At 45.6% G+C, this 27,150-nt stretch overlaps 1 protein-coding gene across 3 annotated transcripts in view; it reads right to left on the reverse strand.

Annotated features, from left to right (window-relative positions):
• Window positions 1-442: 442 nt before the first annotated feature.
• LOC119161209 (cubilin) overlaps window positions 443-27,150 on the reverse strand; it is a 42,000-nt gene continuing 15,292 nt past the window's right edge. Inside the window, exons 4-14 of one of the 3 annotated variants that reach the window (XM_037413574.2) lie at window positions 24,531-24,737; window positions 23,007-23,240; window positions 21,386-21,517; window positions 13,961-14,194; window positions 12,568-12,693; window positions 8,843-9,103; window positions 6,835-6,960; window positions 3,938-4,225; window positions 3,192-3,329; window positions 2,165-2,401; window positions 443-610 (exon numbers count right to left, since the gene is read on the reverse strand). In XM_037413574.2, the coding sequence (XP_037269471.1) occupies window positions 507-610; window positions 2,165-2,401; window positions 3,192-3,329; window positions 3,938-4,225; window positions 6,835-6,960; window positions 8,843-9,103; window positions 12,568-12,693; window positions 13,961-14,194; window positions 21,386-21,517; window positions 23,007-23,240; window positions 24,531-24,737 (2,087 nt within the window). In that variant the 3' untranslated portion in view covers window positions 443-506. The remainder of the gene's footprint in view (window positions 611-2,164; window positions 2,402-3,191; window positions 3,330-3,937; window positions 4,226-6,834; window positions 6,961-8,842; window positions 9,104-12,567; window positions 12,694-13,960; window positions 14,195-21,385; window positions 21,518-23,006; window positions 23,241-24,530; window positions 24,738-27,150) is intronic. The other 2 variants (XM_075879776.1, XM_037413577.2) reach the window with 2 other exon arrangements.

Raw genomic sequence — 27,150 nt, forward strand, 5'->3', positions numbered from 1 at the left:
CATAGACAGGTGGTAGTACACCAGGCTCGTGCCCCCCCCCCCCCCTTTCCCCGAACTTTTTCTGGCCATGGCGTGTACTAAGCGACAAATGACCATTTTAAGGAAGTTCCTCCCCCTGCCCCCCTTTGAAAACAAAACAAAAGAAATCTGCCTACGCTCTTGTATATGACATCATGTTGCTTATCTTGCTCTCATTCCACTAGTGAACAGTGTAAGCGGTAGCAAAATTTAACGCGGAACCGTGGGCATCTCATAACGCTGACGGAGATGAGGAGCGTGTTATTGGCGTCGCATGTATCAAACCTTCATGGTGCGTGAGACGTGACCAGAGAGGTTAACGTTGGCTAGCGTTCATAAAAAGGGTGTATCTTCACGTTCAAGGTGGTATATGTTGTCTACTTGCATAACCAACTGTCCCGCGAAGAGAAAACTTCGAAGCAAACACCGCGAAAACAAGCCTCTTTAATAAACTCTATCGAAAAAGAGCGTCTCCAGAAACAGTTCAGTTAACAGGTCACTTGCTTGCCGGTCAGCAGGAAGCCAGCGCCGCTGACAGTCGGGTTTGTGTGGAACTGGATCTTCATCTCGTCTTCCAGGAACTCGATTGTCCCTGCATTGAAAAAAAAAAAAGAAAACGTGCGAGAAAGAAAGTGAGACTTTGGCACGGGACGTACACTGAACAGAGTCGTAATAATAAATATACAGGTTTTTTAAGCGAAATTACAATTATTAAAAAAAGGAAAAAAAGAGGCGTGCTATAGCCATGCGGATGTGTTATCTTCGGGTGAAATCTTATTCGGGAGAGCAGAAGCGATAAATTTTGCTGCAGTCACTGCTTAATCCACTGTATACTTTTTTGAAAACTGAAATTGACCGAGTCATGTTTTTCTTTGAATTACATTTGGGGGGTATAATGCTACATCGCGGCAACTTAAACTGCCTTGCGAGTGCATATGACATGCCCCATAGCAGGCTTTCAGGCATTATACCATTATATTTTAGACCTTTATCGCGGGAATATGCCACGAAGTACAATGATGCGTCGCACAGTTTTGCCCGCAGTGCCGCAAGGAATGTTTTTTTCTTAAACAACAGTGATTGTAAATTAATATCCGTACATATTTGCGAATGGAAATTGGTGTTGGAGCCAGCCTTATTTTTTTTCTTTGCACACGTCACAAGATAAAGTCAACCTGGCGCATTGCAAGGCATAAGTAATTGCATATCGCTATTATAGGCTTTCCACGAAGTTAGGCTTTCGTTATACAGTCTACATAAAGAGGATGATGATGATAATGGTGCTGCAGTGAGCGTTCAGTTCTTCAGAAAAGGTACGCCGCAGAGAAAGCCTTAATATTGAGCGTGGTCTGTGTTACACTGCCTCGCTACATTACACACAAATGATCGCTCATCACTGTGCTAGTCCACTATAATCTGAAATCATAATCAACGCAAATACGTAATCTTGGAATTCAGACCTCATATGTTGTTGCACCAAAGAACGACAATAGAACTGGTAACGTTAAGAAACGGCTGTTGCCTGAAAGAGCAATCACTTCATTGTAATTCATTTTCAGCTGTAATTTGTGATTGCGACCGGATGCGGTAGTGCGTCAGCGGTGCGCTCTCCGTTTCTCCTATGTATACGCTGCATTCTTGTACGTGCCTACCTCCGCTTTCCCTTTCCCTAATGCAGGTATTGTCATTACCGTTTAGCTCTCCTGCCTTATCCGTTTTTTTTTTCGTAGTCACATTTCACATTTAGATTACACTATGTTCTATAGCTTCGCGAAGTGTGCAGTGATATATATTTTTCACATTTCATTGCTGTTTTTTTTAGGAAACAGCGTGGCAGTCAGTGCCGCCAATTGTGCTGCCTAAGGTTCGCCGTTTGTAGTTTCACAATTTGAGCGTGCTATATACCTCTCGCCTTTTAATTAGTTTATAGTCTCGTGAAGAAGTTGGGAGACGCGGTGCCTCCTTTCGTACAAAGCTTGTTTGTTTAACAGTTTGTTCTGTCTCTTCATTGGTGTTGTAATATGAAAGGTCTGCGCATTTATGAGGCGACGTGGCTACCTATGATTGTTTACCTATAACCGTCGTGACAGTTAGTTCTCTCACGAAGAGTGATCACGGCACATGCGACACGGCCGAGCGAACTCACTTGTGGCACCGTACGCCTGCTTGCCGCAGAAGCGCAGCGTGCCGAATTGCAGGTAGTCCTTTGAGCATCCGGGGTCCTGCTCCAGTTCGAAGGCATCCATCTTGATCTCGAGCGCGCATACTCGGAAGTCGTGCTTGCGCAGCGTGTAGATGCAGTGTATGCCCCCCGGGTAGCCTCCCCGTCGGAAGCCCGGGCTCATCAGCTGGAATATCTCGCTTGTGATCACCTGGTCGCAATCTGTTGGCAGCCAGATGTGTTCGTGTATGGGCATGTATTACAGATTCGATTCGAGTACGCAGCCTACCTTTTCACGTTTTCCCCTACATAACTGAAAAAAGTTGCATATGAGTGAGAATCGGGGACAATGATCGTAAAAAAATAAAGTAATAGTTGATTAATAATTATTTTTCGTGTGTCAGGTAAACGGCTGGTATCCCTACTGTTACGCGATGGAAGGGCTTCAGAGCCTCCTCTATATGGCAACGTGGCATATCTCCTTAGCCAAACGCATTGGCGGGGTTAACATCGTTGGACAGACCTTACGCATATAGAAAAAGGAACCAAGTGTTCATCATGAGTAGGGACCAAAATGAGAGGGATAACTTGACTGGTGGCGGCAGTGAAGTTCGTTCCGGCACCAGGCCACGATTTGTACCGTTGGTCGAACCGGTATCCAGATACACATAATTCACTACTTTAGCCGCTGTGACATTGGAATGAAGAAAGCAATGGCAAATCACTGCGTATACACATTGTCAAGAAAATAACAGAAGTGCGAAACAAAGTAAAGAAAGTCGCGTTCTCACTGGTGGTCATATACTAATGGTGCCATCAGGAGCCGACAAAAGCTTAACTACGACGACGACGACAACAAAAACAACAACATACAGAACAACAGCTACGACAAAAATAACGAAAATAACGTTGGTCGAGAGCTGATGAAGTTGGCGTAGCGCGCTATGAAAAAGTACATGTTTTTGAGAGAAGTGTATATACATATAGAATATATATGAATGACGGTGGTCACCTTCTCCTGGCAGGGGAGATGCCACGCATCCACTGGAGATCTGCTTGACGTCGATGCGGAATCCTGAGCGCTCGTACACATCGTCCGTGTGCAGCTTCAGCTCGATGGAGTTGCGTCCTCGGGGAAAGTCCACAATGACTGCGTCGCAGACGTACGTGTCATCAATGGCAGAGTGCTCTATACGCGCGTATACAATTGACATACGTGTCTCGTGGAACTCACGTCGAAGAATATTCCCATGGATAAGCACAAATTCAGCGTGCCAATTCGCACGTGATAGATTGTGCTTGTCGTTGACTATGTAAGGTTACGCTGGGCAACGTTAGCGTCAAAAGTTTAGGGACCACGGCACACCAGAAAAAGTTGAATATTTCCGCTGCTTCGGCAGGTAGCCTTGAAATTAGATTTCTGTTCTAAAACGTGCTAACAACATGAGCAATGCAGTTCAACCGAATACAGTCACGAATTTCTGGGATGTTTGAAAGTTTTTGCAGACCTTGTGGTCCCTAAATTTCGACGCCGGCTGTTGGTACCTTACGAGCGAAATATTTTTCTAGAAATTTTCTGGATAAAGTTTGAATTTTTTTTCGAAAGAACTCTATAAATGGGACCCATTAGAAAGTAACTCGATGCGCTTATATATTCGAGAATAGTTGCTAACCTGATGGCCGTAGAAAGAAGTGTACATAGCTGCATCGTACAGCCATTCCTTGTATTGTTTCCTCTTTCAAGCGTAAGATACTCACTCGTCTGCCCATCGCGGCGTCCGCAGTAGCGCGTTCCCTGGATCTCTAGGTAGTCGGAAGGGCAGCGTCCGCTCCTCTGAACGCCCACGTCGAATCGACCGAAGGTGAGTTGTGCGCGGCATACGCTCGGACTGGCGCGGTGGATCCAGTAGCGGCAGTCCAAATTGGCCGGGTACGCGAACGGATGCCGCGGGCTCTCCAGCACGCCGCCGTCGTAGTGCAGCCGACCGCAGGTCGACGATGATGTCGGCGATGAAGAACCGCCGCCAGGACGTCCCACGGCCGGTCCTGCATCCAGAGGCGCTTGCTCGACATTGACTTGCACTCGCTATATCTCTCAAACATGTCAATCTACTTCATGTACTGGAGCAGGCGGTCAACTAGGTGCGTATATGCACCTAGTTATCCTAGCTTTCTAGTTATCCTAGTTATCCTAGCACCTAGCTCTGAAAAGGTGTTAACTGACGCGCAACCTGTTGGTATACTGTGTAAATTTTTTTCGGGGTGGGGTCAGCTTTTTGATTTCGGGGGGGGGGGGCACATGCTTGAAATGATCAGTTTTCCCTCTGTATGTCATGGCGAAAAAAAATCGAAGGGGGGGGGGGGGGGCACGGGCCTTGTGCGCTACCCCGTGCCTGCGCCACTGACTGTGGAAGCACGTTTTGTGGGCAGCGTGTCATGGGCGCATTGGCGGATTCATGAGCGCGATGTCAGTTTTTTTTCTATTTGAGCTATATAGTGAGTCATTGCATGTGCTCACAATACGTTGTCCACCATTCGAAAGCCTTAGGTGCCTCATCCAACACGAAAACGGACTGGTACCCCTCGTTGGCGTCCCCAATCGGTGGTGTCAACACGGGTGATGCAAAAATCATCACGCGATGACATCATAATTGGCGTAACGGATAACACATATTTGTGGCGTCACATAGCGTATGGTGTCACCTGGTGACGTCCTCATATGTGACATTTTTGCTTGGTCAAAGGTGAACCGATCACGAAGGTGGCTTAAGATCAGCCGAAGTGTGCCTGTCCTGGAGGCAGTGCAAGATGAGGTCAGTTGCAGAAAGCCTTCACGTAGTCGCGGGGTAGGTTCAACACGTAGACTGAGAAGAGAACGAAGATGGCTGTCACCTTCGAGTAATTATATTTGTGGTTATAGGTCCCAAGACCACCATATTATTATGAGAGACGCCGTAGTGGAGGGTTCCGAAAATTTCGACTGCCTGGGGTTGTTTAACCTTTACTAACATCGCACAGCACCTCTAGCATTTTGCCTGCATCAAAATGTGACCGTCGCGACCGGGTTTGAACCCACGACCTTTGGGTCAGCAGCCGAGCACCGTAGTCACGGTTTCACCGAGACGGACCGCCTTGGAGTCGTCTTGCGGTGAACGAGACCCTGATAGTATTTTTTTTCGTACACTTTTAGCTCAGACAATACTTTCTCGCAGTTTATTCATGATAATAAATATACGATTGAAATTTTGCCCTTAAAAACTTTGTCCATTTGGCTAGCACGGTTCTGCACACCTTCGGAGTGTTATTTCTGTCATCCCTGGCTTTAACTCACTTACTAGTTGATCACGCTTCGACCGCTGCACAATTAAAAAAAGACCTAATGATGCAGGAAATGCTTCTTCAGAGTTGTTTATCATTGCGTAGACAAGATACCAGACCATTAGAGAAAAACGCTGCACAAGTCTGTGAATACACGGCAGAAGAAGGATATATATATATATATATATATATATATATATATATATATATATATATATATATATATATATATATATATATATATATATATATATATATATATATATATATGCGAAGTGCGTAATAGTTGCGCTGCTGCCACCTCAATGGTTCTTTTAAACCCCAGGAAGCAACAAGTCTGTTCAGAGAGTCAGCGGTATTGTGCACTTCCTGTGGCACGATTTGTAGCTGAGACATGAAATTTCACAAATTTCCAAGGCATCCTACTGCCCCGGGTAGCATTACGGGATTCGAATGCCTGCGCTTAAGAGCGCAAAACCTCGTTGCACTGATTTCATAAACGAGCCCGGGTCCGCTGTTCGAGTTCGTTCAACTGAAATATTCTGAAACTTTATTGCGTAAAATGTATGAAAAATGGTCGGGTATTTTCAAGAAGTTTGTTATTCTGAAACAATCATTAAAGCGACGTTTGTAGAACTGAGAAAGTTACTGAAGAACGAAGGGTTCAACTTTGAAGACTCCGCCGTGTAGGCACAGTAAAAGGAACCGCGGAAGGCGTCGTCAAATCGCTTCCTATTTCGGGCTCATGAGGCCAATGGTAAGGATATTGATGCAGACTATAATCATTAAGAATGTGTTTTGAGTCACACCGGCAGAGTTTACGCTCACTGAGCTTGCTGCCCAACGCATTCAACAAGTGTATCGACAAACGAGGCAGCATTGTTTGAAGCGGTTCGTACTTTAGTCCCTGAAGAGGATACCAAGCCTCCCTATATAGCCTGTACAGGCCGAGGCGCTAGATCGGGACTATAGTTGCTGCTGGCTCATTTGTCCCATGTGTCCTGCCACATTTATCGTATGCCGCATGCCATAACATACGGCGCCTGAGTTCGGACCGGACGCTGGATCGTACCGCGTGTTCAGCGGTTTGGCAGCTATTGTTGAGCCTGTTGAAACATAGTGAAGTTACTACAATGGTACCGGCGTAACATCTTTCGTGCCAGGCTGTGCCAGACTTTCCGATTACGCGGCAAGCAACCCACAATGATGCACCATTTTGCAACACGGCGATAAAACGTTCGATGTCCGTACAATCGCTACCGTTAGACTCTAATGACAGGAATTGTTTGGTTAGCTAGAGGAGGTGAGCACAGAGAAAACTGCTCGCTTGTTCTCACCGAGTGGCGCCCGTGTGCAGCCGATGTCACTCTGTGTCACCTTAATCTCGAATCCCTTGCGGGTGGTGGTCAGGTCCGAGGTGAAAACCAGTCGCAGCTCGTCCGCCTCTCGTGGGAAGTAGAGAACTGCAATGAAACATGATTAAATCACATAAATGTTACAAACAAAAAACTAATAACATGTTTAGCCTGCGTTGTAAACGTAGAAACGCCCCACCGTGGTGGTGTAGTGGCCAAGGTACTCGGCTGTTGACCCGCAGGTTGCGGAATCGAATCACGGCTGCGGCGGCTGCATTTTCGATGAAGGCGAAAATGCTGTAGGCCCCAGGTGGTTGAAATTTCCGGAGCCCTTTACTACGGCGTCGGTCATAATCATATAATGGTTTTGGAACGTCAGACCCCTCAAATCAATCAATTAAACGTGAAAAATTATCCAATAAATTTGTACATTATTCTCTTGTAAACATTGACTGCAGCAACGTTACTTTTTCCCGACCAATGATAATCAATTACAAGTCTCACTCTTCCTGTTCACTGATGTCCTAATGGGAATATGATTTTTCTATTTTTTCATGGTTATATCACATACCTGTCAGGAATTTACGTTTTTCATGCAACAGGAGTACCGTTCACGAATAATTTGTGCAAACATAGGGTGTTGAACTTTTCACACCTGTTTGTCAGAGGGAGAGAGTGTTACCTTAATGCCAATAATAAATACTCTGTCCAGGAGATGTCTGAAATAACTGCCAGGGTGGGCCACTCATGAGCAGATATCGCACATCCTGCGTCTTTAATGTTTTTGTAACTTTTGTGCTTTCGAGCACAAAGAATGGTAAACTGAAATCACGCCCATAAATGTGAACATTGCTTCTCGTGCTTCTCGTGCGTGCTTCTCGCACGCTAGAATTGAATTTCTCACTGACACTGATATTGATCTGGTGTATGTTTCAGGTAAACATGCCAATGACAGTTTCAGTTGTTTTCAGATCTACATGGGCAAATATTTAGATCAGCATTCAAATTAAGAGTCGACCCCAGTGCACCAACGAGCAAACACAACCTAACGAACAATTGCGCAACATTGTTTTGTACTGTTATGCTTGGCGTTATTGAATTTTTTTTAAAGAAATGGAAGCACGCACCTGAAGGTGATAAATGTGGTGCACATAGGTGCGATTCCGTTTGTGAAAGAAGTTTAATTATTGCTACTATTACTTTTTGAGTTTGTGCTGAAGTGTAATATCACGTTATTCACCATTCACTTATTTTTCACTGCACTTGTTCGAAACCCGCTATTGCCGCCTTAAATCTCCAGATCACGAATTCAACGTCGCAAAAATTTTAAGAATCCGCTCAGTGCGATGGAGTTACAAAGGTTTGTCGCATGCTGCAATTGAATTCTCTCTTCTCTCGTCCCAACGAAAGCACTGTAAGCTAAGCAGGGAGTGATGGTAGGGCCACAGAAAAACGTCACACGCGCCTGAAGGCCTTGAGTGTATTTTTTCTTTTTTTTTTCGAATGCGTTGCTTTTTTAATGTGATCGCGCGTGCATGCGTGAATAAGTCCCGGTCTCCCGCGGCGATATCTGTTATGAGCGAGCGCGCCATGTTCAAATCAGCCAATGGCTGCTAGATTAGTAATTCACGTGTGATTTTTGGGCATGTTCCGCCATTTGTCGAGAGAAGAGAAAGCAATTCTTAACTGACTTTGATAATTTATTTTGAATTCTAGGCCGCGTGCTGTGCTATATTATTTGGCTCGCGTGTTGTCGGGAGCCTCTACTACCGATCGGCAACGTTTTCTGACCATGCTCAAAAAGTGTTGCAGGGCCCCTTTAAGTGAAACAGATAAAGCGGGAAGCTCGCGTTTCCATCCTGCCCACCTAAATCTTTCCCTCTCAATTATACGTAACATGGTGCGGCGCATGCACGATAGACATGCTTCACGTCGTGTCACGCGTCACTATGCGAAGGCGTGACCGCGATAGATCCGTCTGGATACTCGCCCCGTGACGTGGACGACCGGAAGCCGCAGAGTCGCTCGCCCGTGCTCTCGATGAGCAAGGAGTCGGCGACGCAGTCCGGGGCGTCCTCGACGTCGAAGTCGACCAGGTCTAGCCGCAGCTGGCACACGCTGGGCCGCGACCGCCGCAGCCTGTAGACGCAGCGCGCCCCGCCCGGGTAGTCGCCCGGGAACGACGGCGACCGCACGATCTCCACGTCCCGGGACACGGTCCGGTCACAACTGCCCGGCGACGACGGTGGAGCTGCGTGCGCCGCCGCAGCGCTGCTTGCAGAGCTCGCCTCGCCAGGTGTATACAGTCGCGGCCTCATTACAACATTAGTTATTCGATAAACAAAGCTTCAGGCTCGGAGATCTTGCCGGTGAGCGACCGTTTGGGCATCTGGATGTATTATGGTAACGGCTACAGAAAGGTCACTGCGTACCTCTATTGTGTCAAGGCCTTTCATACTTGAGCGTCTGCTCATATTCTACCTCTATTGTGTCAAGGCCTTTCATACTTGAGCGTCTGCTCATATTCATACCGTGTAAGTTTTACACGCAAGGAGCTTGCCAAGGCTTTCCTTTTGCCGCTAAATAAAAAAAGTGCAAAAAATCATACTTCACCAGAGAGCATGTATAAAATATTAACGAACAACCAGTGAACCAAAGCCTGTCGTTTTCCTCAGTAAATAATGCCTGCTAAATATTCTCTGTATCAAGTGTCGCGAAACTTTGTCAATACTATGCGCGTCAATCTTCGAAACATCCATCGCGCTGGGAGTTGCGTACCTGGTATGGCAAACGACACTTGAACTGCGACGCGACGCGTATCACACACACGCCGCCAGTGAAGGTACAATATCACAATTCCACAAGCGCCCGGACCACGTGTTTTTTCCACGTGCACAGAGCCGCGGGAACTCCACAGTGGTTGGTGCACTCATAAAACATGCGAATTATCTGCCTGAAAACACTACCACAAATTTACTGCACCCTAAAGAACCCCTAAGTGTCGAGAGTATATCCGGACCAACAATTCTTCGTCACTGAGGGTATGTGTATAGGAGCCAATTTCGTGCCTCTGCGTTTGTGCTTACAGAGGCACGAATACACGATGCCTTGTGAGACGAGGCAGTGATGATTCGCATACGCACCCCCTGCTGAGCAGCCTGGGCGTCTGTGAAGATGTCTGTCATTCGCTGTCAACAACTCTTTCCAGCTCTGCGGCCTTGGGAAGAACAATGATCCCGACCTGTGGCACGTCGCACTCGCGACAAATGAACAAGTGACGTCGCATTTTTTATGCGTATTTTTTTTAAAACTTGAAGCCAACTTTGGAATGTATCACTGAAAAAGCAACTATACACTTCGCGGTTGCTTCGCAGGTACGGTGTCGCGCTGCTAAGCTCGAGGGCACGGGATTTTGATGGGAGAGCAAAAAACAAAACATGAATTGCTTGCTTATAATCTGGTGTACGTTAAAGAACCCCAGAGTGTCTATACAAGCCAAAGACCCCCCCCCCCCCCCCCCCTACAAAATGCCTCATAATTACATCGTGGTTTTCGCGCGTAAAACTGCAGGAATTATTGATATTTTTTAAAACCAACGCTCAGTTAGCGATTTCAGTTATGAACTACAACTTCGCTGAGCAGCAGGTTTTACAGGACAAATATGTTCTTAGTCGTATGCCTCGGAAAGAAGTTAAAGCTGGATTGTTACGACTAGCCTTAAGTTGTAGACTTGAGTGGCCTTAACACGAGAGTGCGCGTGAACCTGTGACGTCAACGCAGTATCTAAACTATCAGAATATTATTCTGTCATCACGCGTAACGACAGAAGAGACTTCAATCCTTCGCAAGTGAAACCTTGCAAATACATGTCTATAACGCGAGGTTAGATTGCGGAGTATAGGCATGTTCTTATTGACAATTACGACAATAAATAAGGAACGTCTGTAGGTGGCAGTACATAATCTGTCTGGCAGAACTGCAGAATGTATTTCGGACAATTCAGGCAAGAAGTCGTTCGTTGTTCTTGAAAATTACACTTGTTTATATATGATGAAAAGTATTGAAAAAATTGGCTATACTTTCGCTCCCAAATGGTCAACATCTTTTGGATATTGTCTTTTTTTGGATATATTTGTACCATCCTTTGGATATTGTATCAGGTTTTCTCGTACGTCAACATTTGTGCACCATAATGTGTGTGGACGAAGTGAAACACCCATGTAACCCGCGGTGCCGCTGGAACCAGTGTTTCGAAGAGTGGTCTTGTCTTCTTCAAGGCAGCAACAAAGACAAGATTGCAGCTAAAGTAGTTGCTTGGGCATTATGGTACGACATATTGAGAAAAACAGCGTGCAAGACGAAAGATCAGGCAGAGAAGGACACATACAACAGAGTTAAGAGTGCTTGTCCAAAAGTTGGCTCCCGTGACACGACGGGTTACAGGTATTTTCACGTCGTCAAGCTTCCGTTTTCCTCTGAACTTCTGCCTCGTTATAATTTGCCTTTTTATAATTAAACCCTATAGGCCACTCATGACGAAATACAGGAAAAAAAGTGGTGAAGATTTCAGCTGATACTGAACGCCCTTAGTACTCGTTTACAGAGTCAAAGAAAATAGACTGCTTTCAAATGTCCAACACCCTGGCAGCCAACATAAATCACCATAATGTAAAAAATTATGCAAAGTATGACGAAATGTGAAGGACGCAACCCACGTAGACGAAAAAAGGGAGGGGACAAGACAGAGCGTCAATCCTTCCTTTTTTTCGTCTACGTTGGTTGCGTCCGTCGCCTTCCATCAGAATCAACCAACTAGTCCGGCAACACGTTTTAGTTATGTAAAGTATATCAGTTTTCACAGCTTATAAACGATAATCGAAGTTTTGTTTTTGCTCCCACTTGTCACGGTATAGCATTATCGTTACTGTCATTTATGTGTGCACATAGTAGTCGTGCTTTGGATCGCTTTCGAGTGGTTTGTCATAACCGCCAGTGCCAGAAAGGGGGGAGGGGTCATTTGAAGTTTTGAACGTAAAGTAAAGCTGTGGGAGCGTTGCTTCACGTACCTACTTCACAGTTTACTTCACTTCACGAAGTAGCTGTGAATATTCATGTACAGATGACTGTACGTTTGTGATGTGATTTAGTTATTCAATAACATCTGAGGCTTCGCTACATTTCGCAGCAAGCTTCATGGCACTGTATAGGATTGACAATTGGTTCATGCGGGGCTAAGAGGCACCACGTGAGGAAAGCATTTATGCGTCGAATCGAGCCATGCCACAATAACTGTAATGATTATGACGCAGCAGTCTTCATTGTTTACTCCCACATTGAATTTGTTGTGAACGTTGCTTGCACATCCCCCCCCTCTCTCTTTACACACGCACCTGAATTATCTGTCCCTGATCATTATCAGTACATTCTAAACTAAATTTCGACAAGAGAGCAGAAAAAAGGAAATGTGGAATTATACGTATGTGATCTATATACTTTTGCTTAATTTATTGATGAGAGACCAGGAAATATTAATTCGTTCTGCTTTTTTCAAAATCCTTTCTAAGGTCAAAAGAGTACTTCTCAGTTTTGCGCACTTTCTCTACATTCGCTTAATATTTTAGTTTGTGTACGCTGCGCGAAATACGAACAGCAAAATTTCTGTCGTATCGCAACCGGCAAAAACTCACTCTTGCGTTCCGAATCGTATGCACTCACGTTCTGCCACGGGGTTGAGACACGAGTTCTGCAGTTGACGAATCTCAATCTCGAAGCCCGTGTCCGTCCGGAATCTGTCCGTGGTGAAGTAGAAGTTTACGGAGTCCTGGTTGAAGTCGTACGTTCCTGTGCGAAAGATCATAATGTACCTTGCAGCGCGCAGTGCATGCCGCGGTGTATATTAGATGGCCGCCCTGACATGCCATTTCTGTAACAGTGTCGTCTGAGAGTACCCGCATTTCTGTCAAATCGTGTCAAAGTCACAATCTCTTGAAGCTATCGTTTTCGTCGGTGCAGGACGCCTTTGTCAATATAATTTCGGAACTAGAATGGAAAGTTGGTGTCAATTAGAAACGTCCCCATTGACCTCTTTGATATACTACGCAGGTTGCTTCAGTTTATTTGAATGAAGGTGTACTGGAGCCAGGAGGCTGAATTCACAAAGCTTTCATGCAGTTCACAAGGCTCAAGCCGTGGTGTGGGTTGGGCCTTAGACCCCCAGTTCCACGGTGAGTTTAGGCGTCACATTTAGCTCCTTTTTTCGCATGAGTTCAAATATTTCGGATAACAAGTATGTCGGACTGTATCACCGACAGGAATGCATTTTTTATAGGGCATGACTACGTTCTGTGCGGTCCAAGGTCATATGGCGTGGTTTGCTTCAAAGTAAGCGCGATTTTTTTTTCCTGACAAGTGTGAAGTCGCTCGGGCTTAAAAGAGATGACTTATAGTTGGTAGCACGTGACTCCTTTCCACATTGCTTTGAATTGTAGTTATATTTAACCCCCGCGAGCATTTGCATATGGAGCTAGCTAAGTGAACGAGAGCTGCATATAGGGATGCTTCTCTCATCAGAGAATGACGCTGTACTTTGCTGGAACACGTTTTTTGACTAAGCTAAGATATAATGACTTCTGAGGAAATGTAAAAACTTTATAGTTCGCCTAAACTAAAAAAAAATTGCAGCCTACAGTTAAAGAGTGTGTTCTAAACGGGCCTATACTTATACCTGCAAAACAGGGGCTGAATTCACAAAAGCATTTCGTGTGGGATTCTTGCTATGGGCTCGCTGGATTCCGCAATCGCATTTCCCGCATCTGAATTGGCGGAAATGTTCACTGACGAACTTTTTTTTTTAGCCTAAAATGTTTTGAGATCCCGGGCCCAGGACCCTTATTAATGGCAACGTCTTACTGCACGATTCTTCGCGAGAAAATACATAAGCCACCCGTGACGTTGGGCGTATCAGCAAAGCCCGCTAACCAATGGCAAGTAGCCATTACGAACCGAAAGCTTAGTGAATTAGTCCCACCCCTCTTCCCTTGAGACCTTTGTTGACGGGTCACAACGTCAACACCACATGGGGAATAGTTTTCGGGACAGGCGCACTCACGGCTGCCAGCGTAGCGCCCACAGATCCTGGTCCTGTCGGGCATCTCGAGGTAGTCCTTTCTGCAGCCGAAGCTGTTCTCGAGGCTGAACCGCCGGAAGAGCACCTGAAGCCGGCACACGTTGCGGTTGAGCCGAATCACCGTGTAGCGGCAGCGCAGGTTGGCCGGGTAGGCACGAGGGTAGCCGGGAGAGCGAACCAGGGAAGACACGGCAGACAGCCTCTGGTCACACACGCCTGCCGCACAGAACCAGCACATGGTTGACATCGCTTTTAGCTTCGTCAGCTAAGACGCTGAAGCGCAACGAAACAAGTCTCTTTCGCAGCACTGTTTCGAAAGGTGAATGTTTTTTTTCTCTCTCTCTATCCTATTTATATACACCGAAGAGAGCGCAAAGCTTCCGTAAGTATAACAAAAATAAATAAATAAATAAATAAATAAATAAATAAATAAACAAAAAATAAATAAATAAATAAATAAAACCGATAAATTCACAGAGAGCATCACATGGCGCCCTTTATTTCATTTCGCGCCTTGCACGACGGCTACTCTGAAACATGTCGCGTTGTTCTCATTCACGTTCGCTAAGGTTCCAAGCCCATAAAGATGCAGCCTCGGGCTTTTTTTAAGATTAGCTGTATGCAAGGAGATGTTGGCGCTGCTCAAAGTATTATCAAGGTACTTTCGAAACGGCTTCCAGAGCTGTCTGGACGGGTTCTGCTTAATTTTTTTTATTTCGGTTAGTGAAAGCGAAAATTTTAAAAGAAGTTGTGAAATTGAAGGGACCGGCCCATCAGTGACCTATCGACGCCCCCCCCCCCCAAAAAAAAAGAAAAAAAAAACTTCTGGTCACCTCATTTTCCAGCTCTTAAAGTCGAAACTGAAAGAATGTTTTTACGTTTTTTTTTTCAAGGGTAAGGTAAGAATTTTATTACGTTTTCACGTAAAAAGAAGGTGCGTAATGTTCAAGACAATCTCTTGTAGTTTTTATGTAGCTGAAAAGAACATTTATTTGAATATATTTTGCCAAAAAGGGTAGGAAAATGCAGAAAATCATCGGGCTCTTTTCTAACCCGCTTTTTGCCCACCAATGCTAATGAGGCACATCGGCGAACAAAACCGGATGTCATCAAGAACCTGTGTTTTTTAACAGTGAAAGGGTCTATATACATACGCTCTGAACAGTTAAACCACGACGGAGCTACCAGCATGACTCCCTCAATCGTTGTTCACACGTTGCAGCGGCTGCGTTAACTAGTGCGCACATTACAATCACGCCACTCTTATGCCACGCTTAGCATTGTTGTTTTTGGTAGCCCTCGTGTGTCCTGTAAGAAGCGTGGTCTGTATTGGGTGCACAATAAACGTTGCCTCCTGTCCATACAGCTATATACTGCGTCCGCACAGACTCACGCAGTGTACAAAAAATAGAGGCGCGTAACCATGTTGAAGGAAACAAAAGAGCAACAGAGAGAGGGGGAGAGAGAAAGAGAAAGAGAGAAAAAAGGGTGAAACGTACAAACCTGAGAGTACAATAGAAATGCATGTTACCGTACTAGTTGTCACCTTTTCGAGATCATGACTCTTGTAGTTGTCTGGTGATCATAATCCAAACATGTTCTCGAGCCGTATTTATCTAGTGTCAGTGTGTCATTCCTTTACCGTTATCCGTGCATATCACACACTTTTTTGCGCACAACATGCGCATGCTCTTCTTTTGAACATTCGCACACTTGTACGACGTACAAAGCCATTGACATAGTAGTAGTTATTTCATGTTAACTTAAATATATAAACAGTGCAGTAAGAACAGAGATAACAAAATTATTAAATGAGACATAGAAGCATCGATAATCATTGGCCAAAGTCGTCACACAAGGTAATGCGCTATTGGCCGCGCGTACTTTTCAAAAAGCGGGACACGGCAGTCATAGGCCCATGCGTTGTGCTCGCCTAAATTAGGGAGCTACCAGAAGCAATTAGCCATGCATGCAGCGGATCACCGGACACTTCTGCTGTGGAATGATTGGGCTGTAACAGAAGACGATCAATGAGCGAGCAAGCGAAATGAGTTTTGTTCTTGGCATGTTGCTATCCCCGAATCTATCACAGTTTGCCTCAGATGACGTGTCTTATTACTCATATACCCTTTGCACACACCTGTATACGTATATTTTCGCGTTGTGCACGTGTGATCATTGTATACATTATGCCATTACGCGTGCCATACATTGTAGAAGACAGTAACATTATTATTATACACGTGACATGTGATATATACCCTTACCTAGTCGTCTTTCTTTCCCCGTAATTGTCAAGACATTTAGCCCTGCGTGGAGAAACATACCAAGGATATATCTCCTTCCCTCACTACGTCTGAGATATCGTGCCAAATACGCCCGTCCAAAGCATTACAATCAATTCCACTGATGGAACGATGCAAAGCGTGATCTTATACTTAAGGAAATCAATGTCTAAAAATAAACGGTTGCCTATCGAAGCTATGAACGTGCATCATGCACCAGTAAGCTGGTACCTTCGTGTGTCGTGTTTTTTTTTTGTACGCAGCGGCACTTGTGCGTGTTCGCATATAAGCAGCTAAGAAGACCCTTTCCTGCTTTAACAGCCTGGCATTGTATGCGTTGAAAGGAACATTTGAAACAGCGTTTGAGTGAAACAACCAAATTACTTGACGACCCGCCATACAAACGCACAAGCAAAAGCTTGTTATTTTACTGGTAAATTACTGAGAAAAGCATCTAAACATAAGGTTTGTGTACTGAAAGTCACCATTGTACTGTACTGACGGTCTACAATGGCACTTGGTTTTCTTTAGTGCAATAGCAATTATATGGACACTCTCGGCTGGATTTCACCGCCGGCGTCGGCGTCAATGTCATGCACCGTATATGCATACGTATCTAATATATGAAAACGCAAGAAAAAAATTGGCCTCGTATCTACATGTTAATCTGCAAATTTCGTCGAAAGACGATAGTCTTGCGTGTGGAGAGAGTGAACAAAACATTTATTTGATGTTCTGGGCAAGAAAATCGGTGAATGGCATTCTGGAAGCGCTGCAGAGTGCCTCGAGCGTGTAGCGGAGACGAACGAGCGCATCAATCACGTCACGCGTAGAGACATGAGCGCCATCTGGCAGTTTTCTTGGAAAACGAAACGCGCGGCTCTGAGACGGGCGTGCGCGCTCGTGTCAGAGGTTATAAGGCGTAGAGCGCAAGGCGACGGGTAATGCCACCACCGTGTCGTTTAAGCAAAGCGTTGGAAACACTAATCTTTTCGTGCAAGCCTAGCATGGTAAGCGCAGCGTGATAAACGCTACTGTCCTTAGAATTACTTATGTATGCCTTTTCTAGTAAAAGACGCACATACAGAATATATACGTGTTGTTATGGCGCCTCAGATATGCGCAATAATTGATTTTTAATTGACAATCGCACAAGTTTGATCGCTGAATCTTGAGCAACATTGGTGGGCGCTGCGGATGGGGTCGGCCGTTCGGCGTATCGACTAGTGTCGTTCAGAGTACCTGGTACCGTTAACGGCGGACAGACAAATGTACAGACAGACAGACAGACAGACCAAAATTTTTGCGTCGAAGGTCCCCAAGAAAGACTATCGTTTTTAAAAATCCCAGAGAAAAGACTCCACCGCGCAGAATCGAACGTAGGACATCCGCGTCATGAATGCGAGGCGTTAACCATTGAACCACCGACAGGTACCTCCTTCAACGTTCATACGGCAAGCTATTCACATCTACCACTTACCGCTGTTGGCAGGCATCTCGGGGGGGGGGGGGGGGCTATCGTGTTTTCAGCATTATCATCAAGATGGCGCAATGAGCGCGCAGCGGCTCTCATCTCTCACGCGCACTTTGGCCCGCGCAGAGAATAAGAGGATGTACGCTCGATCGCGTGCCCTTATCTTGCAGTGGGGGAATCGTACGTCTTAGAGTTTCGTCGGAACAATTCTGTTGTAATTACCGGGCGCACAAAGATAATTGCAATCGTTGAACAGCCTCCGTTTGCGAAAAGGGCGCGCTTTTCAGACACAGCGAAGTAACAACTGAGACGCTTATTTGCGTTAATCTGTACCTGTGAGTACGTTTCGTGCGTCCTTTGTGCGTGAGAAATGCGGGGCACGTTTAGATCTGCTTGACATTCAGCGCGTGACCTTCCAATATGTTGCTATCGCGTTCATTGCTTTGCCTTTGTGGCAAAGTTGTGACTTTTTTTCAGCAGGCTATAAATATCCTCTACGACCTATATGCAATGGCACTAATGTAGAATAAAAAAAACAAACTACCAGGCCTGCACGGAACGTGCTGCACAGTCACAGCGAAAGCTGGAAGAGCGGCCTTTCAGAGACGTTTCTAAACACTCTTTGAGTAACTGCCACAAGTACACTTGCTGGGTACCCGCTGCATAAACATTCATAATTTTGGTGTAGTAGGCCTAGTAGGCTGGCATTCACTATGCTATCCTTTGTCATTCTTCGTAGATGTGTGGCATAAGCTACACACTTGCAATGAATGGTGTGCAATTTTTTTTATGCAGTGGCTGATGAAGATGAAGAATTATGTCTGAAGTGGGTGTGCGCCACCGTTAATAGGTGATCAAGAAGAAGCTTTTATAATGGGTTGGAGCATTGGACGACCCACACGTTACGCAATTCGCATTGTGTGACGCCTGGTTCTATCTTTGCTGTTCTAAAACGCTTTATTATTCACACTAACGCGATTCGTTCCCCAACATCAAGCCTGCGTAAAGCAAGTTTGCAAAACAGTTTCAAGCACCGACGTTGCTCTGCGTAGAATGCTGGACTGGCACGCGGGAGACCTCGGTTCAAATCCCACAGTGTGCTTTTTGTTTTTGATTTACAAGTTTTTTTTTCTTATTTCGAGCGATAGTGGCTCCGGACACCGGCGGCGGACAACTATACGGGCCGCACGCGACCATTGTAATTTCATGACAGCTTTCGCTGTAAAAAATAGAATACCTCAACTTTATTGTAGCTTGTGAATGCATTTTAAAAATTATCTAAACGGTGACGAAAAGGCTACAGCATGCCCGTTTCCGGAAAATGTACGGTTTGATGTGGAATAGAGGACGCTTCGTCAGTCCCTCGATGCGATATACTACATACAGATGGTAAAGTGAGAAACAACTTGTCTCGTCTTGGTCTGTCGTCGCCAGGAGCATTTACGCGTGTTGCCCTCTTGCACGTTTCCGCCGCTAATGAAATGAAATACACTGAGAAGCCCGAAACTGCTAGTTATATGGCCTGTATATCTACGTCTTCTTTAAAGACGATATGTTTTCTTGAATCTGCCTGCCTGCCTGCCTGCCTGCCTGCCTGCCACATGATTCAGCCATGCGACCAAAGTTTAGGCACTTGCTGAACACCAAGTCATCTTGAACTGGTGGCTGCGTTCATATACTTGTGAACATATCGATCAAAAAGCAAATGTCACACATATCTGAGGCGCAACAATAATACGTAAGTATTAGGTGATTTGCTACTTTACCAACAAATAAATGGATGGATACGTAATTCAAACACCCTAGTGTTTCTTAGGTTGCGCTGAAAATGCGACGCTACGCACGAAAAAAGGCCGGCTGAAGACTATCGTCTTTCGACGATATTTGTAGTTAAGCACGCTGATACGCGGACAATTTTTGCCCAGTCAGTGTAAAAAAATACTGCTTAAAAAGAACCGTTTGAGAGATGAGGAGCAACTGTTCCATGCCACGAAGGAAGAGGGCGGGTTTTCAGCAACGCCACGAACACTGGGTCGGTTTGATGCGGCAATTCTTTTGGTTCCTTTCTATTCCTTTCGCATTCTCTACCGCCTTACGATAACCAAAAACTGGGGCGAAATTCGCAAACATTTTTCTTTCACGCATGTTTTGTTTTATTGACCGGTCAGCTGCGTTCGGTAATGATATTTTAGTCACGATGACTGGCATAATTTTTTTTCTCATGGTCAAATGTAGCATGAAAAAATATTTTGCCGATTCGGGTAGGTGGAGAGTTGTTAGAAGCATCGATGAAGCTATCAAATGGAAATGACTACAATGTAGTCATTATGTCATAAATGTAGCGCAAATGAGGCGTGAGAGAAGTCAAAAGTGGACGCGGGTTTGCCTACCACAAGGGATAACTATACGCGTGGGCTGCGACCACTTGTCGTAGACTTTCTCTTTTCTCTTAGTCAAGCGCTATGTCCACTAGCTTTAATACAGTCACATTGCGTCAACCTTGCCTCTCATTGGCGTGTGAGAAAGAGAGGTACAAATAATACAGGTAATTTTAGGTATGCTTAGTTATTGGTTGCTGTGATGCTAATATGAAATGTTGTTAGGGGGACTAATCGCTTAGCATGGCTAACTACGTGAAGGGTTAAGGTAGCTTTGTCCATAAATGCCACCGACGTAGGAAGCAAGAATTACCCCGATAAAATTGAGATTAAACTGTGATGTCCGAGTAAGCTGATGCACAATCTATATTGTCTGTACTGTTAAAAGAAAAAGAAGGAGCAAGGGGACAGGGCAGTACGCAAAGAGACGAGTGCTACTCTGTCTTTTGTTTTATCAATGCATAAACTTTCTTTGGGAAATGAAACACCTCGTATGGTAGCAGAATTTATGGCTTCGTCTCGCACTTAGTTCCATTCCTCTCGTTTCCAGAAGCATGTGTGTAAAGCAGCGTATGCAGATATGAAAGGTGAAATAGCGCCTCTACTCAAACAAGCCTTGGGAAACTGTAGAGACAGTGTTGGGCGATGTGAATGGGCGCCACTGTGGCAAAAGCGACAAACGTAATCGACTGTAGTGAAAGCGGGTGATTCAGCGTGCACGCTGAAGCTCATGCAAGCCATTCGGCTGGCTGAATATGTGCAGCAGCATAGCAGGGCGTTTGCAGCAACAGACGTGGCCTCACCGGGTGCACATACTCCAGCGCTGTGTAACGTGAGCCAGGGGAAGCGACGTTGTAGCAGACGCAAACGAACGCTGGGGGGCGGGAGGAAGGAAGTGTGCGGCGGGGGAGTGGCACGTGGAGAGGCCGAGAGGGCTTCAGAGCTTCACAGCCGTCCTTCGCGGTGCACGAGCGTGTGTGTTCTCGAGTCCAGCGTCAGTGATTGTCGAGAACGCTGCCTTGGCGGTTATTTCTGGGCCATGCCGGTTATTCGCTTCGTGGGAGAGGACGAGCGTTTGCCCGAGAACCACCACCAGTCCGTGACGAACGGGGGACCGGTGGCGACCCGCGAATGATGGACACGAGGTCCCGCGACCGGGTACCACGGATGCCCCGAAAACGTCGCAGAAATGGCGGTCTGAGGGGAATAAAAAATGTAACGGCTTAGCCGGTGCACTTTGCGTGGGAGTGGAGGCTCGCACCACACGCACCGAGAGGTACCTGTCCCCTGCAGGAGTTGGGCCTCTGCCGCAAGAATACGTTGAAGCCCTTGCCAGAGCCGTACGCGTCGCTGACGAACTTGAGCCTCAGCGTCTCCGAGCCAGGGGTGAATTCCAGCAGCTCTGGAGGAGGGCAGTGGTGGAAATGGATGTTGGTGCGCACAGCCGACAAGGCTCTCACATCTATCACTGCCCTGTAGTTACATCTGCGGCAGCTCCTCAGCTGCTTTTAGCAAGCAAGTCATGCACGTATGCACGAATCATTGTTAGCGTCTCGACTGTCTGTCTCTAGGATACTTAGTTCAGTTGCTGCTGTCCGTTTTTACCATATAGCATTACACTACTTACAACCCCTCGTCATAGAGTATAATGAGAAGTTAACGTTGAAGTGTGCTGAAGAGTTAGCAATAGAACGATTAATTACAGTAATATTATGGTGCCTTTTTCAATAAGAGACACTAGCGCTCCCACTCCTTTTTTTAGTTATGACAGCGGCATTTTAACGGTGACATAAATGTATTTTTGGTGGCATTGAAAATGCCAACTAAAGCATCATGAGAACGTTTATAAGGCTGCCAGCTTTCTTAATTCTCGATTATTCGTACTGATTGAAGTCACTAGCTTGTAGGTGTGCTGGTACAGCTGTGTACCGAGGGTCTTGGTGGATAGAGGTTATTGCTCAAAGGGCACCACGAGTTGTAGTTACCTTTTGAAATGTTGATTTGCATTTACTTGCCATTTATGACAATCACAGTATCGATTTCATGTGTTTGCTTAATAAAGATGGCCATTTTATAGGCTACATAACTAGTGGTTTGACTAGCCCACATCGTACTGCATACGATTTGAGCGAGCTGTCAAAAAGCGACTTATCTGTACAAAATTTAATACGGTAAGCTGACATTCCCATGGAGGCAATCTTTGCCAACACAGTTATAGTTTACGTCTGTTTTCTGCCGTCTGCTATTTGATTGCTTTCTATTCGCCACATCACGAAATTTTCATTTTCTTGAATTGTTCAATGGCAATGACTCGTTCGACTTCTGCATACGTGATTTATTGTTATGGAAGGTATGCTTGTTTTGTAAATAGAGTTAAAAAGTGTAGTAGTTAACTAAATTGGCTTTGACAATGTTAACCTACAAATACGTAACATAAATAAGCCAGCTTGTATAGCATCCAAAAACAGTGGCTAGATCAGTTGTGTAACAATAGACATGGTATCGTGGAACTTCCCCTGGCGCGAGTGATACCTAATCGCAACACGCTATATAGTTCGTGGCCTAAGGTTGGTTTTTAGAACAAAAGTGGTTGTCGTAAAATTAAGGATGGGCACATTTTTGACAGACGACTTGTCTCGTGTGACTATAATGTTTTGACGAGAAATTCAATGTTCACTGAAACAGGCCATCAAGTATAATGTGAACGGCTACTAGCTCCACAAAGAAGTGTGACGTTTCTATTCCTGTCGCCCTTTTCGCAGGTTCTATGCCAAGACCCCCTGTCCACATGTTTCTGACCGGGCGCTCCCTCTTTGCACAGGACCTATTTGCTCTCAGCTACACAATCTGGTACACGGAGATCGTAACACTTTTTGAGATGTCACTCTCACTGGTTCCCGACACTTGGCCGCAGAACTGCGTCCCGTCCGGCAGGTCGAGATAGTCCCTGAAGCAGTCGCGCTGGTTCAGCTCGAAGTCTCGCACGTCGAGTTCAAGCAGGCAGACCGAGCTGTCGGCGCGCCACACCCGGTACAGGCAGTACTGGTTCGGCGGGTAGCCGTACGGGTAGCCGGGCGACGACAGCACGTGCGTGTAGCCCAGCACGTCCCGATCGCACCCACCTGCTGGGGGTGCCGGCCACACGTGAGCAGCTACCCAGGAGGTTACTATAAGCACTCTTTCCACACCGCTGGCGTTGTGCTGCGGGACTCGTAAAAACCTTGAGCGTACACTTTAAGGAAGCAACGATCCAGATGCAGTCACAGGGGAAACAGCAAGAGGTTTGCATATTGAAAGCATAGGATATCTCTCAACGCAACCAAAGACATCTAACGAGGGTAAAGGCTCCGGATTACTCTCAACCTGGGGTTCTTTAGGGTGCATGGGTGTAAAGTACCTGTGGTTGTCTCTGCATTGCGCCCACCGATGAAACGCCACCGACATGGCAGCGTGATGGACCACACTAGATGCGTCGCAAAAAATACTCCACGTGAAGCACACTGGAGAAGTCATGTGAAGCAGATCGACAAACAGGTACATTCGTATAGCATATGGTGCGCGAGCGATTACAATGAAACCAAGCCCATTAAAACGCAAGGTATTCATGCAGTAACAAACGAACGGTCTTTGTGAACTTTTCTTGGGAGATATTGTGCAGTCCTTGTTTCCATACAAAGAAAGTAGGTTAATGAGGCAACTGGAGGTCAACGGGAAGTGAGCGAAGCTTCGTGAGATCACGTTCCCATAGGCCGAACATTTCAAATGCGCAGTGACGCCTCAAATTTTAGTATTTTCTTCGTTTATCCGACCGGCACTGCTGGTGGCCTACAGAAAGAAATCCAACATTTTTGAAGGTATATTAGCAGCGTTCCTTCTATTAAAAAGCATTAGAGCGATCTCAGAATTCCGTAAGCGGACGCTACACAGACACAGTCTATCAGAAGATGAGGAAAATGCGTACGCAATCATAAGTAGGGCGAGATTTTAGGCAAGAAACGAGCGCTGAAACATCGGGCTAGGCCGGAACAAGCATTGCGCACCATCCACTCACAACTACGTGAATGCAAAAAAAGAAACGCATGATTGGCTGCAGGCATATCTTAAAAAAAAAAGCTTTCAACAGCGCAGCGTCTAAGAGATTCGCAGAATTCTTAGTTGGTGTGCTACATACGTGCTCGACAGCCTTGCGCCGCCTTTTAGAGTCGCTCTCTTTAAGGTAAGTTTCAAATTATTTCATGTCATCATCAATATACAGATTAGTCGATTACTCGTGAGCATATCATAGTTATCACATAGCGGCATGCTGCAGTAACGACAAAGTCGTACGCTCTATTACCGTCATCGTCACGGCAGATGACCGTAGAAGATTCTGTTTCTTACCGAAGAAAGTTTTACATTACGTGCTCACGTCTCACCATTTCCAAACTGCGCCTGCGGCCTGCCGAGCGGCGTGAAGTCTTCCGGCTGCGAGTCCGTGGGGAACAGCGGGCTGTCTGGCAGGTCGTCGGTGCACGAGTCGCGCACTTGCTCCACGCGGATCATGAAGCCCCTCGCCGTCTTGGCCTCGTTGCTTGAGAAGATGAATGTGAAGCTGCTGTGGCGTCGCGATATGCTCACCGTCTCTGCGAGGCGAAACGAGCGTCGCTGTTCACCGTTAAAAGCGAGGTACCGCACTTACGAAGCTTTGAAGATAACATTTATGAGACGCGGCGAGTCCGCAATTGGTCAGATCGGACATATTAAGGCCGGTACGTCACTGGTAGCTTGTGTAAGGCTATTACATCACACACTGAAAAGTACTATAGGAATGAGCATCGACGTTAAGTGATTTATCATTCGTAAACGTGAAAGTAGATGCAACCGGCATTACGCACGTATTCATGACCTGAGGTACATTAGAGATTCATAATTTATAGAAAAGGGATCCACAACACGTGATTCGTTGCCACTGTACTACTGTATATAGTTTCCTACCATCTATATATCTCCCTTATTTTTTTTCTCACTTGAACAAGGTCAGAAGTAGCAGTGTATTGATATGAACTTGCCCTCCTTCCGCCTCAGAACCTTATTTCACGTGTGGTAGTGCGAGTCGCAGCTGCCGTTTTTTTCGAACTTGTCTCCGTGCACTGTTTAAGTGCACTGATGGGACAAAGTAAAGCACAGCCGAAGCTGGAAAATCCTGGTTAATGCCGTTACGGTGCTCGCATTATTACATTCAACTGGGGCCCAAATGACCCATAAGGTAAGCGGATTTCAGCTGGACCTTTAAAAGTACACTCTGGTGCTTCGTTTCTAAAAAAAAAAAAAAATCCCCCTTGGGCTCTTTGACCAACAGGTGCAACTTTTAGAAAGGACCCTTTTATAAGCACAACTTAAAATCGTACATTACATTTTTCATGAAATTTATTGTTTGAACGCGAGCTGTTGGTTTGAGCTGTATCTGTACTACATTTTATCGCGTCCTTTTATAGGTTACATTGAAAGCAACCACACTTTAGGTCGGTGTTGCTAAACCCTCCTTTCTTCGCTATTTTTTGTATTTGCATCTCAATTACTATGCATATGGGAGCGAACGACATTACCATAGCTTTTTTTTTTCTTAGTTAAGGCTCATTCACACATGCAACTAACACTGGTCACGCGACCATTTGCTACTGGTGACCAAAAAGCGGCTATACGCGACTATTGTTCACAGCGGCGTGCGACTTATACTAGTAATTCACGTCTGCTCGTATTACCATTGCCCCGTAAAATAAGCTGACGTCCTGTTCCTCCACAGCCAATTGGCTCACATGTTTGTGATTGCAGACGCGCGATTGGAAAATCAAGCAGGGAGCGACACATTGAAAACTGTTGTTTTGCGACCAAAGCAGCCATTCGCGATCGTTTCTGACCAGTCGCTATGCTACTAACTTTGTCATTCGATTGGTGCTAGTCGCAGGTGTAAAAGAGCCTTCAGTCTACGGCAGTAGCACGTGTGTTCTGGGAAACAGAAAGCCGCAATTGAATCATGAGCTTTCCATGTAATGTCTTACTCTCCGTCAGATCGATAATATTGATAGTGAATACAGTTTATCAAAACCCTATGATTATGTGCCACTTAGGCGGACAACTAAGAAGCTGTTTCTGAGGATATTTGGCAACTGTAAAGACAACACGCATGCTATTAATGCCAGCCGAATCAGGCGGCACCCGAAAGATGCGTTCACCGCATTGAGTAACAACATGCGGAGAAGCCTTCAACCAAAGAAGGTTTGGACCAACACGTGCGTTGACCCATGTTGTTCTGCATATTAAGATATTTGGAAATGATATCGTTTTTATTGCCTGATAACGATAACGTTTTTATTGCCTGAAAATGGGGAACAAAGCCTTGACACGCCCTCGGAAGCTTCGCTGGCCGAAATGTGCCGTACTATCTTCTGTTTCGCAACGAGTGACCTCATTACAAAGAATTTCAATGCACCCTCAGATTGAGAGAAAGTACAGTCCTGAAGGTTAACAATTCTGTACTGACTTACTACTTGAAGCCTACGCCTTGATGATACGCCACATAATGGTCCCTCATGTGTATCACGACAGAAGTAAGCGGGGTCATGCAGATGACACAGCTTATTTACTGACTGTAGGTTGAATAAGCTCACGCAAATGAGCACACGCGACCACTTTCATTGCAGTGGACAGTTCAGAACACCGAGCGAACTTATGCCCTTCCGTCGCTATCTAGCGCGAAACTGCACACAAACCAGACCCGCATTTTTAGGTTAATATTTTGAACACTTCTTCATTGCGTGCCGCAGAAAATGAGCTCTCTTCTATGCTTGACGCGTGTGCCCGCAATGAATATTTGTCACCAGTGCCGCCAGGCAGCTGAAGAAGTAGTATTCTCGGGATCAGATACCAATTATAGCCTTAAAGTTAGGCATAAGAATACAGAGTGCCCCAGCTATTATTAGCCAGAGTTCAAAATTATGCTGACACACGCAATTACGACGCGACCAAATGCATGTTGCTCGCCGTTGCCTGGAGTTA

The sequence above is a fragment of the Rhipicephalus microplus genome, chromosome X (assembly GCF_043290135.1).
Source record: "Rhipicephalus microplus isolate Deutch F79 chromosome X, USDA_Rmic, whole genome shotgun sequence".
Lineage (NCBI taxonomy): Eukaryota > Metazoa > Arthropoda > Arachnida > Ixodida > Ixodidae > Rhipicephalus > Rhipicephalus microplus.